Source organism: Psammomys obesus, unplaced genomic scaffold (genome assembly GCF_907164565.1).
Source record: "Psammomys obesus unplaced genomic scaffold, mPsaObe1.curated_primary_1811, whole genome shotgun sequence".
NCBI lineage: Eukaryota > Metazoa > Chordata > Mammalia > Rodentia > Muridae > Psammomys > Psammomys obesus.
The window spans coordinates 3,448,760-3,463,696 of record NW_026596079.1 but is presented as its reverse complement, the minus strand read 5'-3'; the positions used below and the strand labels follow the sequence as shown (position 1 = coordinate 3,463,696).

General features: G+C 48.7%; 1 protein-coding gene across 1 annotated transcript in view; it reads right to left on the bottom strand.

Moving 5' to 3' along the window:
• Ago2 (argonaute RISC catalytic component 2) overlaps positions 1-14,937 on the bottom strand; it is an 85,343-nt gene that overhangs the window by 41,625 nt on the left and 28,781 nt on the right. The window contains exon 2 of the mRNA XM_055626780.1: positions 8,061-8,256. Coding sequence (XP_055482755.1) covers positions 8,061-8,256 — 196 coding nt within the window. The remainder of the gene's footprint in view (positions 1-8,060; positions 8,257-14,937) is intronic.

The following is a 14,937-nucleotide window of genomic DNA, read 5'->3' as shown; positions in this document are numbered from 1 at the left end:
GGGACTTGCTTTGTAGACCAGGCTGGCCTCAAACTCACAGAGATCCATCTGCCTACCTCTGCATCCTGATTAGAGGCATGCGCCATACCGCCTAGCCCTACTATGTGTCTTAAAAAAAATATCTTCTAACTACTATGTACAACACATATAAACATAGATATAATCAAGCTGTAACAACACCCAAGTAAGCTATTGATTACCTATAGATAGAAACTTGGAAATGTATCTACCTATCCTTTTGAGATAATCACTTAAAACTAAAATACTAGGCCAGAGGATATGCAGTATCTTTAATGTATGTACCCAACCGCCTTCTTAAACTTGTAAAGCAGACTGTGCCACAGATGGGCTGAAATCAGGGCCAGGAGGAAAGAGGCACGGATGAGCTACTTCCTCGGCAGTAACTATATTTTTTTGTGAGTCTAGCCATGCCCTCTAGAAACATGAGGCCCACCTATCTCCCAAGGGCTGGATGTAAGGGAGTCCTATTATGGCAGGCAAGACTGAGCTTGAGGTGTCCCTGCTGGACGGTGGGTGCATGATGTCATAGCACTAACAGTGACATATCTCTGGCTATCAAAGCCTCCCAGTTGGGCTAGTCTTGGCTTTCACAGTCTGCTGTGCATGGAACAATAGGAAAGAGACAAAGACAGGGGCAGAGTGAGGGCAGCAAGGCAGAGTTATGCCCATGACATGAGGAAAGCATGAAATCAGCACTCAGCTAGCTACCTTCCTGCTGAGCCCATTTTGCCAAACTGTCCTGCTGGGTGCTTCTCCACTAGGGATGGAAGTGGGATCCTATGCAAACACAGTTAAACATTGGCCTGCTTCAAGGGGAGAGCCCACAATTGCGCACAACACTGTTTCTGACATTACATCACATTGACTACCATAATCTTATGGCCCACCACAATTAACAGTGAAATGAAGAACATTAAAAGTTTGCATATTTAACCAGCCAGAAGCTCTCATAATTATCTGCAAGCCTAGTGGGCTGGTCCTTGCCTCGGTCCGCACCACGCAGGCCCCTCAGTTGCTGAGAGACTGAGCTGACGCAGTTCAAACCATGGCAACCTCAGCTTCTTACAGACATGACAGGCAAAGAGCAGCAGAGTCCATAAAACAGCACGTGACCACTGCCAGCCACACACGGGAGCCTGATGTAAGCCTGAGTCACGCCTCCTTTCAGAAAGGGCTTTCTGCTTGCTGTGGATGGCATGACAAGAGCCTGATGGGAACCACAGAGCCCAGACAACAAGAGTGCCTTTGCCTACCCTCATTCTAGTCCAGAGGGTATATGCTACAACACTTGAAACCAACAGGTTTCTGTTCCAGGAAGCTAGCAAGCAAACTGACACACCCATTATCAATCTTCATTAAGACAATATAAAAGATGCAGAAAGACCCTCAGCACTGACAGCTATGGCTTCTGTGGAGAAATATACTTGTTACAGGAACACATTAAAAGGGCCTGATGTGTAACACACTCTAGGCACACTGGTTCAGCAAGTCAGATAACAAGAGTCCTAAGGCACTCGCTCTCCTCCTCCAGCAGCTGTGACAGGAGAAGGTACACCAGCATGGGGGCACCAGCACCCCTGGGGACAGTCTGCAACACAGATTAAGGCTCTCCCACAATGCAGCTGGCTTTGGGCTTAGCCTCTTGCCTTAAAATGATTAGAGGAAACAGAAGGTCGCTGTTTGGGGACTGAGTTACTGGCAGTGGGACCACTGGCTTCACGTTCACTGGGCATCCTGGATCTGGAGCCCAGCAAAGCGGCAGACCCAGAGTTGCAGGGGTGGAGAGCTCTAGGCCAAGAAAATGGCAATTGGATTGATCCCCTCAACACCCTGCCACGTCAGGTACACCCCACAGATGAGCCAAGATCACAGTGCAGGTATGTGATCCAACCACAAAGGTGGCATACAGCCTAAGGGAGATCCTGTGCTCTGACAAAATCTCACGGAAAGGAAACTCAACAATGAATGAGTGAGATGGGCTGTCCACAAGCACAAACCAGAAGTCATCCTCAGGGGGCCTGGGAGATGGCTCAGTCAGTGAAGTGCTTGCCATAGCATGAGGACCTGAGCTTTGATCACTACGCTGGAGAAACAAAGACAGCTGGATTCTGGGGGCGCACAGGCAGACCAGCATGGTCTAATCTGTAAGCCTTGGGACCACGTGACAGACCCTGACACAGAAACAGGGGTGTGTTGAGGAATGACACACAGGTTGACCTCTGCCTTCCACAGGCAAAAATTCACTCATTTCTGCACATCTGATGTTTGAGGAAAAGCAGTAAAAACTATCCCAGTTGAAAAAAACAGAGTACCCCGATTCTTAGCTCACAGCCCTCTGACCGAACGTAGAGATCCCTGGCCTTGCATGCGTAGAGTAGCAATTCTGAAGAAGGGGGAGAAAGAAGCTCCAAGAAACGAAAGCCAGTATTCTCCCATATACCTTGAAAGGCCAACATAGAGTTCACGGAACATGAATCCCCAAATATTTACATGGGCAGACTGTAGTCACATGGTGGGAGAGCAATATTAAAACTAAGAAGAGAGGCAGTTAGCGCAGCAGTGGCTATTCTTGTAGAGGACCCGGGTTCAACTCACCACCCACATGACAGTTCACAATTGTCTGTCACTCCAGGGGACACAACTCCCACTTCTGGCCTCTGCTGGTACACAAACACACAGACAAAACACCCATACACATAAATAAAATTAACTTAAAACATGAAAAAAAAAATACAATGTGTCCACTATTGTAGCCAACTTATTTTTCTTCTGTGTGAATGTTTGAAGAAGAGAGACTATGTAACCCTGGCTGGTCTGGAACCTTCTATGTAGACCAATCTAGCCTTGAACTTAAGGGATATGCCTGCCTCGACCTCCCACACGTTGAGGTTAAAGTCATGCACCACCTGGCTTGACCTCAGAAACAAAGAGTGTTCAATTGCTGTTACCAACACAGTGGGCAAGAACTCTGCTAAGTCGTTCTTGGACTTCCGTGTGCACACTGCAGGATGCGCACGCTCTGTCTCTCTCACAGATATACACAATATGGATAAATGTAATAAAAATTTTAAATTAAAAAGAGGGTGGGCTGGAGAGATGGCTCAGAGGTTAAGAGCACTGGCTGTTCTTCCAGAGGTCCTGAGTTCAATTCCCAGGAACCACATGGTGCCTCACAACCATCTATAATGAGATCTGGTGCCCTCTCTGGCATGCAGGTGTACATGCAGATACAATATTGTATACATAATCAATACATAAAAATTTTTAAAAAGGTGAGTTAGCAAACTGGCCCAGTAGGTAAGGTGCCTGCTACCTAATACTCTGAGCTCCAGGCCTGAGAACCACACCACATAAAGATGCAACTCTATGTAGATGAAGACTAGAATGATTCCTCTGCCCAGGCCGGCTTCCTGGCTTCCTGGTGTTAAGATTACAAGTGTGAGCCACCATGCTTGCTTATAAATCACTTCTAAATAAGAATTAAGGAAGGCACCTTCTATTATTGGATGGTTAGTCTGTCATTGGGACGCAGCAATTAAAAGCACGGTGTAATGGTGCACGCCTTTCATCCCAGCACTGAGGCAGGTGGATCTCCAAATTCTAGGCCAGCCTGGTCAATACACAGAGCTTCATTCAGGCCAGCCAAGGCTACATAGGAAAATTCTGCCTCAACAACAAAAACCAAGCTGTGGTGCAGGCCAGTAATCCCAGCACTCAGGGAGGCAGAGGCAGGCGGATCTCTTTGAGTCCAAGGCAAGCCTGGCTTACTTAAGAGTCCAGGACAGCCAAGGCTACAGAGAAACTTGTCTTGAAGAGAAAAGGAAAAAAAAAAAAAGGAAGAAAGAAAAGAAAAAGAAAAAATGACACAATTAGAGCCAGGGAAATGTTTTGGCAGGTGAAGGTTCTCACTGCTGAATCCGAAAACCTGAGCTGTATTCCTAGGTCCCCCTTAGGGGAAGAGAGGACCAAGTTCCATCAGTTAACCTCAGCACAGCTTTCTCACGTGTACATGCATGCACGCACACGTGTGTACGTGTGTGCCTGCATGTGCACACACAGGGACAATGAATAAACGTAAGTTTAAAATATTTTAAAAACAAAAGGATACAACAGTTAATGAGAATGCTTGAAGCAGAAATAGCACCATGAGAGAAGCAAGCCCACATCATTGTTATGTGAAATAAATAAATCAGTAAGTAAGTGAAGACCATAAAGAGTTGGGCTAAAAGGACTAACCAGGTCAGCCTAAGACCAGAGCACACCTGTCCCCACCATAAGATATGCTTCTCAAGATAAACTCAGGGCTAGGCCCCACGCCTTTGACCCCAGGGCTCTTTTAACTAAATCAAAATCAAACTTGTGCATCACAAGTGAGACCAACTCAGAAGAAAGCATATATACAAAGATGATGCAGAAGAAAATAGTTAACACTGACCCTGTGAACAGAGACTGAGCAGAGAAAAGAACAGAGGATCAGTAAACAGAAGTGGAAAACTTTTAACAAAGCAAAATGTTTGCTCTGGGTAAAGATGACTAAGCTGCAACCCCTTAGCAAATTTAATTGGAAGAAGAACAAACTTAAAATATTCAGGATGAAAAGGGCTTTATAGAGGGCCCACAGACACTAAACATGGAGCCTGGCATGACTTTGGCCCTATCACTTGGGAGGCAGAGGCAGGCAGATCTCTGATTTTGAGGTCACTGGTCTACTGAGGGAGTTCCAGGACAGCCAGGGCTACACAAAGAAACCATGTCTCAAAGAACAAAGCAAACACAATGAAATATAAGGGGGAAGTGGGGATTGAGTACCATGGAACCTGCTGAGTTGGTTGTTGATCTTGTCGTGTTTTTTTTTCATGCTAACACATGTTATGTTTTTAAAAGGAGCTGTGCACATGCCTTTGATCCCAGTGCTTGGAAGCCAGAGGTAGGAATTTCTCTGAGTTTGAGGCCAGCTTGGTCTAACCAAAAGCCTTTTTAAGTAAGAAAGAATGGACACACACATACATCATGAACAACGTTCTGCTGGAAAATCCAGTAACTTTGATGACATGTAGAATCCTTGAAAACACAGACTACCCAAGTACAAACAGAATGAAGCAAACAACAACAACAACAAAAGGCAGTGCCCTGATTATCTGAGGACAGACTTAAGCTTCACGAACCAATTCCTACAAACACAATTCTTAGCCCAAACAGTTGCAATGACAAATTCAGGGGGTATTTAACGGTGGAATTACACAAATCATGACTATTTCCCCCTTCTGGTTTATATGTGGATAAGGCTGTATGGAGGGGAGGGGGCATCGACAGTGCCTGGTGTCATCATTACCCTCATCACCCGCCACCTCGAGACACACCCTCTCTCTCTTGTTTGCTGACTAGGCCAGGCTAGCCTCTCCTGTGCCCTCCTCCATCAAATAATCACTGGGATTACAGACACGAGCTACCCTGTCCAGCTTCATGTAGGCTCCTTCTGCTTGCTCAAAAAAGGGCTTTACCCACTCGTCTGTCTCCCCAGCCCTGAATCTTACACTTTGTTTGCTCTTACAGTGTACACAGAACAACTTTCTGAATTATATGCTCCACAACTCTTGACACAGAAATCTAACAAGACAGGACAAGAGGCTTGCAGCCCACAGACACAAATTCAAACCAGTTCTGTATAGAAAGAATACATCCTCAGTCTGAGCTGCACAGCTCCTCTTTAAAAACATGTGTTAGCATGAAAAAAATGGCAAGATATGACCACCACCAACTCCGCGGTGACAGAATGTAACTGGCTGTTGGCAGATAAGGATGATTTCTCCCTACGAAATTCCTTTATCTAGTAGGACATCTTAAAGAGGAACTGACTACTTCTCACCATCAGTAACAGGACGGGAGGAGGGGGGGGGGGGGGGGGGGCTGCACTGCCCACGCTCAATATCCTGGGTTTCCTCCACATTCCATTAATGAAAGTAAAGAAATAAGATGCACAGTAAACTAGAAAGACACCAAACCCTCCTCATTGAAAATCATGCTAAGGCTGGAGCTAGAGAGCTGGCTCAGTGCTTAGAGGCACCTGTTGCTCTCCAGAGGACAGGGTGCGGTTCCCAGAAACTACGCGATGGCTCCACACTATCTGTAATTCCAGCTCCAGGGGATCTTATCCATTCTGGTCTTCATGGACACTGCATGCACATGATACATACACTTACACACACACACACACACACAGGCAAACACTTGTACACATAAAAATTGTGAAATGAATTAACACATTCACATTTGCACAACATTCACCCTTGAAGCGTATGCAATGATTTTAATTAATGCATTGGAATCTGGACACCATCCCATCAGTCTAAGTTTGATGCATGCCCATTGCCCCCAAATAAACCTCTGCACTCTCCCTGTCATTCATCTGTGTCTGGAAAATGGCATTTCAAGATGCTAGTTACAAAAGCAAAGAAAGAATCTAACAGTTTAAATTCAAAACTGTAATAACTTAAAAATTCCAACCCCTAACCCCAGTCATTATTATTATTCTCTTGGGTTTTTGTTTGTTATTCAAAGCAAAGCTCTAGATTTGGAAAAACAAACTTGGAGAAGTCAGCAGTGTGAGGTTCCAGCCTAGAGTTAAGGCTGAGCACTAGCCTAGTATATACACTGCTGTGGGTTCAACTCCAGCACCATAAACAAGACAAGCTGATGAATTATTGGCCTAAAGAGAGACCAAAGCAGGTACCCTAACAGCCACATGCATGGCTGACTGACCCTCCCTTTCAAAGGTGCCGTGATAAATAGACAGGAACAGAAAAGCCTCTACAATACCTCATCTCACGCTACACACAGTTCCAGGATGAAGCACAGATCCGAACACAAAAGCCCAAACTGTAATTCTTCTAAAGAAAACAGGATCTTTATGGCCTCTCTTCACACAAACTTCGTAGGGAGAAACACCTGTCATTTCTAAAGTCCAGAAACTGGACTGCAACAAAGCTTAGAAATTTTACTCATTAAAAGGCACTATGAAAAAACCAAACCAAAAAAAAAAAAAAAAAAAAGAAAGAAAGAAAGAAAGCAAATTTCAGACTGGAGAAGAATATTTCCAACCAGATCACAGATAAGCAAAGGACACCTTATGAATCAAGACAACAGGGCAGAAGACTCCTCATGAGGAAAGGGAGAGTATTCCCCCACTGTGATCGGGGGTGAGGAGTGAAGCCACAGGGGCAGACAATAAGCACATCCACAAGAGCAGCAGAAATAAATGGCTCAAATGCTGACAAGGTGGATAAACCAGCCCAGTTCACCCAAACTCACTGATAGAAACAGAACACTGCCCGGGACATGTGGGCAGACCCCCAGACACCCAGGAATGGCACATCATCGCCACTCCTCACTTGAGGTGATAGAGATGGAAAGCCCGTATCCATCCAAAAAGGAAGCAGGAAAGAAGAGGGTTTTCTTATAGAGTTCATAGAGTTCCATTCATAACAGCCCAAGTGCTACCACCGGAGGAAGAAATGGTAAGTTATCAAATACTCAACGAGAGCTAGGAGGTGGCTTTGGTAAGTAAAATGTTTGCCACACAAGTACGAGGACTCGTTCAGATCACTAGAACCCAGGTAAATGCCAGGTGGGCATGGCAGCCACTGGTGGAGAAAAGGGAGCATGAGAGCAAGCTAGACCAGCTTAACAGAGAGCTCTGGATTTGAACAGAACTTACCGCCATGAGTAAGGTGGAGAGTGACCAAGGAGGATGCCCGACCTAAGGACTCCACATACACACGTGTAAACACGGACATATATCTGCCCACACACATGCATTGCACACACATACACACAATTCAACGCAATCCTCCTAACACTAAGAGTAACTACTACCATATACAGAACAACACAGGTGAATCTCAAAAGACAATGTTGGATCAAAGAGGCAATGCTGCATGTCTTCTGTTGGCAGGACATAACAAAAGGTGACAAAAGTTGGAACTATGTGATTACATCATAACAACTTCTCGGGAAAGAGCAGACATGCTGGGCTGAGGTACCTGTTCACTCTGCGCGGGCATTTCTCTGGTTTAATGTCCAATTCATAGTGATAAATGTCAATTTTGGGGATGTCCATTTCAAAGAAATTGGCCTGCAGTTTGATTGTTCTCCCGGAGGTGCCGAAGTCCGGCCGAGGTGGAGGCTTGAAGGCATATCCTGGGATGGGTGATGTTGCTGGAGCAGGAGACGCAAGAACTGGAAAACAGTGGGGAGACAGAAGACTCAGGCTTGTTCCTCAGAATCATGGTGCACCCCAGCCTTCCCATACCCTTCGGATCCTGAGGCCCATACCTCTACGTGTACTCCATCTTGCTTTCCCCTCTGTTCATCCATTCTCCCACCTCATGACATCCCTGTGCAAATCCACCTCATCACAGGGGCAAGGGACACAGTAATGTGCCTGCCTCTGGCAGCTTGCTGGTCAGTGGCATGTCGAACCCTTCTTTCCCACCCCCCACTCCCGCCCTCTTGTTTTCCCGCATCACCAAGACAGGTTTCCTCTGCTGGGGACTTCTGTTTCTCTTCCTGGCTCAGAGAAAGTTCACACTGTAGCCTGCCACCCTTCCCCAAGATCCCATTCCAACAGAATGTCTGGGTCCTAGCCCTCCCCGCTCCCTCAGGAGGCTGCACAGTGCACCTCTTCCCCTGAGGCCCCCATCCCTGTGTGTGTGTTCCCCAGCAGAGATCCCACCTGATCACGCATTGGCCCAGCACAGGAACCCTGAGGAGGCTTAGGGGAGGGGGTGGCATCCCATCCCAATTTCCAGGCACTCTCCTAGATACCTGGCCTTAGTGTCATTACATATGTAATATATATCCTTCCTCTCGAATCAAAAACCTGTGGCTCTCTGGCATCTAGCCTATGTGTCCAGGTGGTACCAATGCCTAAGAACTCAGCGGTTCATATTTCAGCCCTACCCAGCCATTACTAACCAGTGTCCCCCTTCCCACTGCCCCGCCCAGGCCCAGGTGAGGATTCATCACCTGGGAGTAAATTCACCCCCACCCTCCCTCCTCTACCTCCATTTCCCTTTATTACATCCCCGGGTCAGCCTGTCATGCTGTGCTTCCATCCCAAGGTCTGAGGGTGCAACAGAAACCCAGACACACCTGACTGGGTGTCCACCAGTGCTCAAGGAAGCTGGGCTTCAGCCAAGCACTGGAAAACTCCAAGTCTCTAGAAAGTACCCATAGCAAATCATCAGAGTCCTGGGTCCAGCCCTCCTGCTCCAGTGGTCACACACACATGCAGGCACACTGACCCTCCCCCCACCGGCCCCAGCAGCGTTCACAGCACCTGTGCCATTTGACTTCCATAGGCTGGACGGGCTCACACAGGCTCTCAAGTACTGGCTCTCTCTGGCCCTGGAAACCTCCCCACTCAAGAACCTCATCTCTGCAATGGACCAACCCACGTTTCCAGGGGTGTGAGGTTTTTTGTTTTTGTGTTTTGTTTTGTTCTTGCGACAGGGTTTCTCTGCATAGCCTTGGCTGTCCTGTACTTGCTTTGTAGACCAGGATGTCACTGAGATCCACCTGCCTGTGCCTCCCAGAGCACTGGGACTACAGGCGTGCGCCACCGCACCCGGCGCAGAGGCGGCGATTTAACATTAACCCAACCATCAACTCAGAGAGTGCTGGGTTGAGTCAGGTTATCACAATCCTTCGATTTACCTGCGCTGCCTGGGGGGAACTGAAGCGACGGAAAAGAGGGAATTACTGGCAAGGAAAGCAAGGCCCATCAGACAAGCCTTATCTGTGGCACAAGTCAGAATCGCCCAGGTAAAGGTGTCCCCACTGCTGTTCAAATCCTCAAATCCTGCTTTGTTCTGCTCTGGATTGGAGACAGGGCTTGCTGCCCTGCAGTCCCACCTGGCTGGGAACTCAGGAGACAGAACAGGCTGGCCCAGCCTGCAGCTCTTCTCCCGGCTCTGAGTGCACACAGCAGTTGCAGGCTAACTACTGCCAACTACCTTAGATGTAGCCATGGGGCAGCGTCATACCAACTCCGAGGCCAGTACAGGACAAATCACAAGCTGCATTCAGGAAAAATACAACTCTCTGTTTATTAACAGACCCACTCCTACTTTTCATTCAAATACCCTGCTTCAAAAGACAAGCCACCCGCATTTTAAGACTCCACAAGCCATATTGACAGTCACTGGGAATAAATACCCCACCAAAAACAGCACAGTGAGCGGTCTTGGGAGTCAGGGGGGGGCTTGCTCACTCTGTTTTGTTTTCTCCAAGAAAGCTTAAGTGCCCCTGAGCTGAGCTGTTTCCTTGAAGACAGTCAGGTCTCTCCTCTACACTAATATGGCTTTAGAGGCGACATAGTCACAGCTTGTAAAACAGGCACCCCTCCAACAGCCCCCTCTTATGACCCTAACATGTTAGGGGCAGACTAAAGATCACGAGCATATGAAAAACTTTTCTCAAGTAGGTTTGGCCCTTCTGGACGAGCATCACCCAGCAGGAGGAAGTCAGCTCGCTTCATCAGCTCAGGAGGACACTTGCCACCCTTCCCTCCACAGGCCCTGACAGCGACACAGAAAAGCTCAACAACCCTGTCCCTTCCCTTTCAGGCCAAAGGAAAACAGATCTGTGGTCCCTGCTTTTCGGGGGTTCTCTACTGGTCCATGCAGCGTGGGGGCAAGGGTTAAGGTGCTTAAAACACAGGATCAGTTAATCCAGTCAGGAAGCTGGAACACACTCACTGCATGGGAAGACCCCAGTTTACAAAGGCAATTTAAGGAGCACTGGGGGGGGGGGGAGAAGAACCTAGGCTCCTCCCTTCTGTCACAGCTGATGTGTCCTCATCACCTAGACCTGGCCAAAGCTTATTTACAGAGGTCCACTTCTCGGGTCACCTGAAAGTCTATCCTGTACGCATCAGCCATGGGAACGAAGGAGGACTGTGAACCATCTCAGGCTGCAGGCAGAATTACTAACAGCCATGGGGAAACTGTGAAGTATGCTCTCACAAGACACTGTTTCCAGGACTTCTGGGGGAAAAGAAAGTGCGGCCACTTCACAGAAAGCCATGTAGATAGAATACGGAAGCACAACCGGATCATTCAAGTTCTCTGGCCTAGACCTCTTCCTAAGTACTGGGATCCCTCTTTGGAGACACCAGAGGCCTATTTTTGTCACTCCCAAGGAGCCCCAAGTGCACACTGCCAAACAAGCAGGAGGTTCAGACCTAAAGCCCTGGAGAGGAGCTGGCCCTGCATGAGCACAGAGTTCCCAAGAGAAAGGAGCAGTTCAGGGGAGCAGTTAGGCTTGTGAGGTGCAGGTGTTGGACCTGACAGGTAATGTGCCAAGATGGAAGAGGCGAAAAGCAGGCCCACCCACCCACACCCTCACACTCCTTCAGTCTGACAATGATGATACCAAGATAAAGTGAGGGAAAGCACCAGAAGACTCCTGGTGTGCTGGCCCTGCCCTCCGGCTCAGTCTCCGGAAGGATTTGCTGCTGCTCCTCCCCCAACCCCAGGCAGCACGGGGTCATACTACTGACAACCTAGGCTTGTCTCCTAGGCTTGTTCTCAAAAAATGTTTCCAGTTCCGTCTCCTCAGGAAATCCTTGGGACCAGGAAGGCAAATCCCATCTTTAACCTAGAAGTCCACAGATCTTCATGATTGGAAGAAACCTAGGAGGCCAGGGGGGAGGGGCGGTGCCAGCCCTCAACCCCTCAGTGATACCCTTAAGTTAGATATTGCTAACTGGAGAGGGTTCCCTGGCAGGGAGACTCCCAGGGCCCAGTCCCAGCGTGGTGCCAGGAACAGCGCAGGCACCCAGTGTTTGCCGACTCGCTGATCACTTAGCACATTTGTTTTAGAGCTCCATTTTTAGAGCTCCATCACAAACAGCGAAAGGGAAACACAGAGAATGAGTAATCGACTTCCTGTATGAGCAACTGGGTCCAGGAGACCAAGAGATTTGGTGTTTCTGACAGATGCCAAAAAAGGCGCCTGTGAACAAGCCTGCTGCAGCAGAGGATGGCCTCAAAAGTCCCGGGGAATTGGGGACTCTGTACAGGAAGGCAGAGGATGCCAGACTCCTGCCCCTGGGGCTGCCCCTCCCACACCTTCCAGCAGCACCCACTGTGCATGGTCACGCACATCCGCAGCCTGCCTCTAAAGGCCAAGTGCTGCACTCTGGAAACACTTGCTATGCCTGCATGCTCAGTTCAAACACAAACACCAACCCAGACAAGGAACCTGAATTAGTGGGGAGGGGGTACTAGGTCACAGGTAAGTTCTGGGAGCAACCCGAGGGACACCTACACGAGGCCTGGAATGCCTTGGGTCCCCAGCACAGATCTGGCCCAGTGCTAGAAGGGCCTCAGCGTCCCACATCATGATTGACTAGCAAAAAAAAAAAAAAAAAAAAAAAAAAAACTGAGCAGATGGTGTAAGGGGGGAGGCGGCGTAGGTCCACACCACATTCCCAGGGTTGTGCAGCAGGCAGGTGCGGCAGCAGAATGGGCTACTTTACTGATCTTTCTACCCACCCTCAGGCACCTAGGGAAGGGTCCTGGAGAAATGCTGTGGCTCAGCCCTGGCAGCCTAGGTTACCACACTGCCCACTTCTTGCAGTGGGATGGGTCTGGATGACGTTGGAACATCGTCAACAGGCCAGACCTGCACTGCGTATAAGCATTTCCAGGGAGAGCTTGTTTCCTGAGGGCTGTGAGACAGCCACTCCTCCCAGGCAGCGGGTGGTAGACAGACTGTCCTTATACAGGGCGCCCTGCTGCCAGATGCTGGCCTATGCTTGGCCACAACCACTACCAAGGAAGATCATGGTGCCTTCTGGAAAAACCTATGCTCGCTCCCTCTCTTACAGGTCCAGAAACAGGGGGACCTGGATGTCCCAAACCCTCCTCCTCACCTGGCCAGGCCTTCTATCCAGGCCCTCAGAAATGTCTGTCTGTGTGTGTGTGTGTGTGTGTGTGTGTGTGTGTGTGTGTGTGTGTGAGACTCACTGAGTATAAGGGCTTTGCTTCTCTACTCACGGTGGAGATGGAGCCACTGCTGTCGTATACTCTATTCTTTTCAACCTTTATAATAAAAAAAATTACAGACGACAAAAAGAAAGGTAGAAAAGATAAAACTGCAGAGAATGTTAGCACTCAAGACAAGCCTTAGTAAGATGAGCCTTCTAAGTACACAGGCCTCAGCTAGACCTGACACGATTTTTCCACCGTCTTCCTTCTTTTAACATTATTCCATGCCCAAACCTCAGTGCTTTCCAAACGCCCTCTGGACCACACAGAGACTAGGCCTACACCCCTGAAAGAACACATCTCTACATCTCCCTCCATCCTGGGACAGAAACCAGGACCCACAGTGAGGGCTCTGACAGCGCCCTCCCTCAGTGCTGACCTACCTATATTTCTGCCCTTCCAGACACACCCATGTCCTGCTCTTCAGAAGCTCTACAGCTTCTCAGATCTAAGGTAATCAACTCACTGAGTTCATCTGCGGCCCTCACCCTGGTCCAGGCACATCACAGCTTAGAAGCCCTCAACAGGCCACGCCTACATGGACAACACGTTCTGGTACCCAGAGGGTGCCGTGGACACAAGGACCTGACAGGGCCAGAGACTTCCTGCACCCTTCGGGTCCCCTCAAGCTCACCCTCACCCCAGCATATCACTGTCTACATTGCAACTGCACATAAAATTCTAAGATTCCTTTCTTTCTTTCCAGATGGTCTCATGTAGCCCAGGTTGGCCTCAAACCTGCTATGGAGGCAAGGCTGGCCTTGAATTCCTGAACTTCTTGCTTCCATCTCCCCATTGCTAGCATTCTCAGTGTGCACCACTACATCTATGGAGTGCTAGGGGATTAAAAAAGGGTCTTCTACATGAAAGGACATAGCTACCAACTGAGTTCTATGCTAGCCCAGTATTCTGACTATCTCCCCCAGGACAAATGCTACACCCAAAACCTGGCACCTCAGAGCACCTCAGTCAAGTTTAGCCCTTTCTGCCCCAGCACCTGTCCTCCATACAGTCCCAGGTGGACGGAGGAAAGCCACCTTTACCAGCACTGCAGTGAGCTTCCTTCCCATCGATGTGGGATTTTCCAGTTACATCTGAATAAGAAGTCTTTATTTTGTATTACATATTAGATTTGGTACTTTGGTGGCTTTAATTCAGTATGACTAATTTGATCTATCAACCTATGTATTCTGATTCATCCATGAAAACCATTATTCTAGAAAAAATTCCCACACAAGCGTCACCAGGCTGACAAGGGAACTCGTGACCTGAACGTGTGAGAACCAGCTTCCCCGGATCTCAGGGGGCCAGTGTGTCTTCATCTCTAAAGAAAGAAGCTAGTTCCTAGCTCCTGAAAACATCAAACCTGCCCTCAGACTGGCTATGGGGGATAGGCAGGTCAACCGTTCCTCTCCAGGGGCCTTTCGGGAACTGTGGCACCTGCCCTCCGGAGGCAGGAACGGCGGCGAGGTCAGACCCGCACCCTGCAGACATGGTAGGGCCTCTGCCGTCTCCATGGCTGCAGCAATGTGCGTCACTTCACCATTTACCACTGCCATGGCAACCGGCCTCTCCTGCGGCTGCTCATCATGCAGGCTGCTGGCAGGGGAGGTTTGAATCAAGTTTGAATCAGGAGGCTGATGTCCTGAGGCCCGGCAGTGGCACCTCCACATGGCATCCTGGCACGCCCATGCAGGGCCATCATGTAGCCCTGGAACACGCTGTGGTGTTAGGCATTCCAGGGCACAAGGATTACAAGATGCCCCCATATACAAGTGTTACGGGCCACTTGGAAATCGCTGTGGGAAATGTGCAAGCAGATGGGTGTGGCCGTCCAGAGATGTGTGTGTGTGTGTGTGTGTGT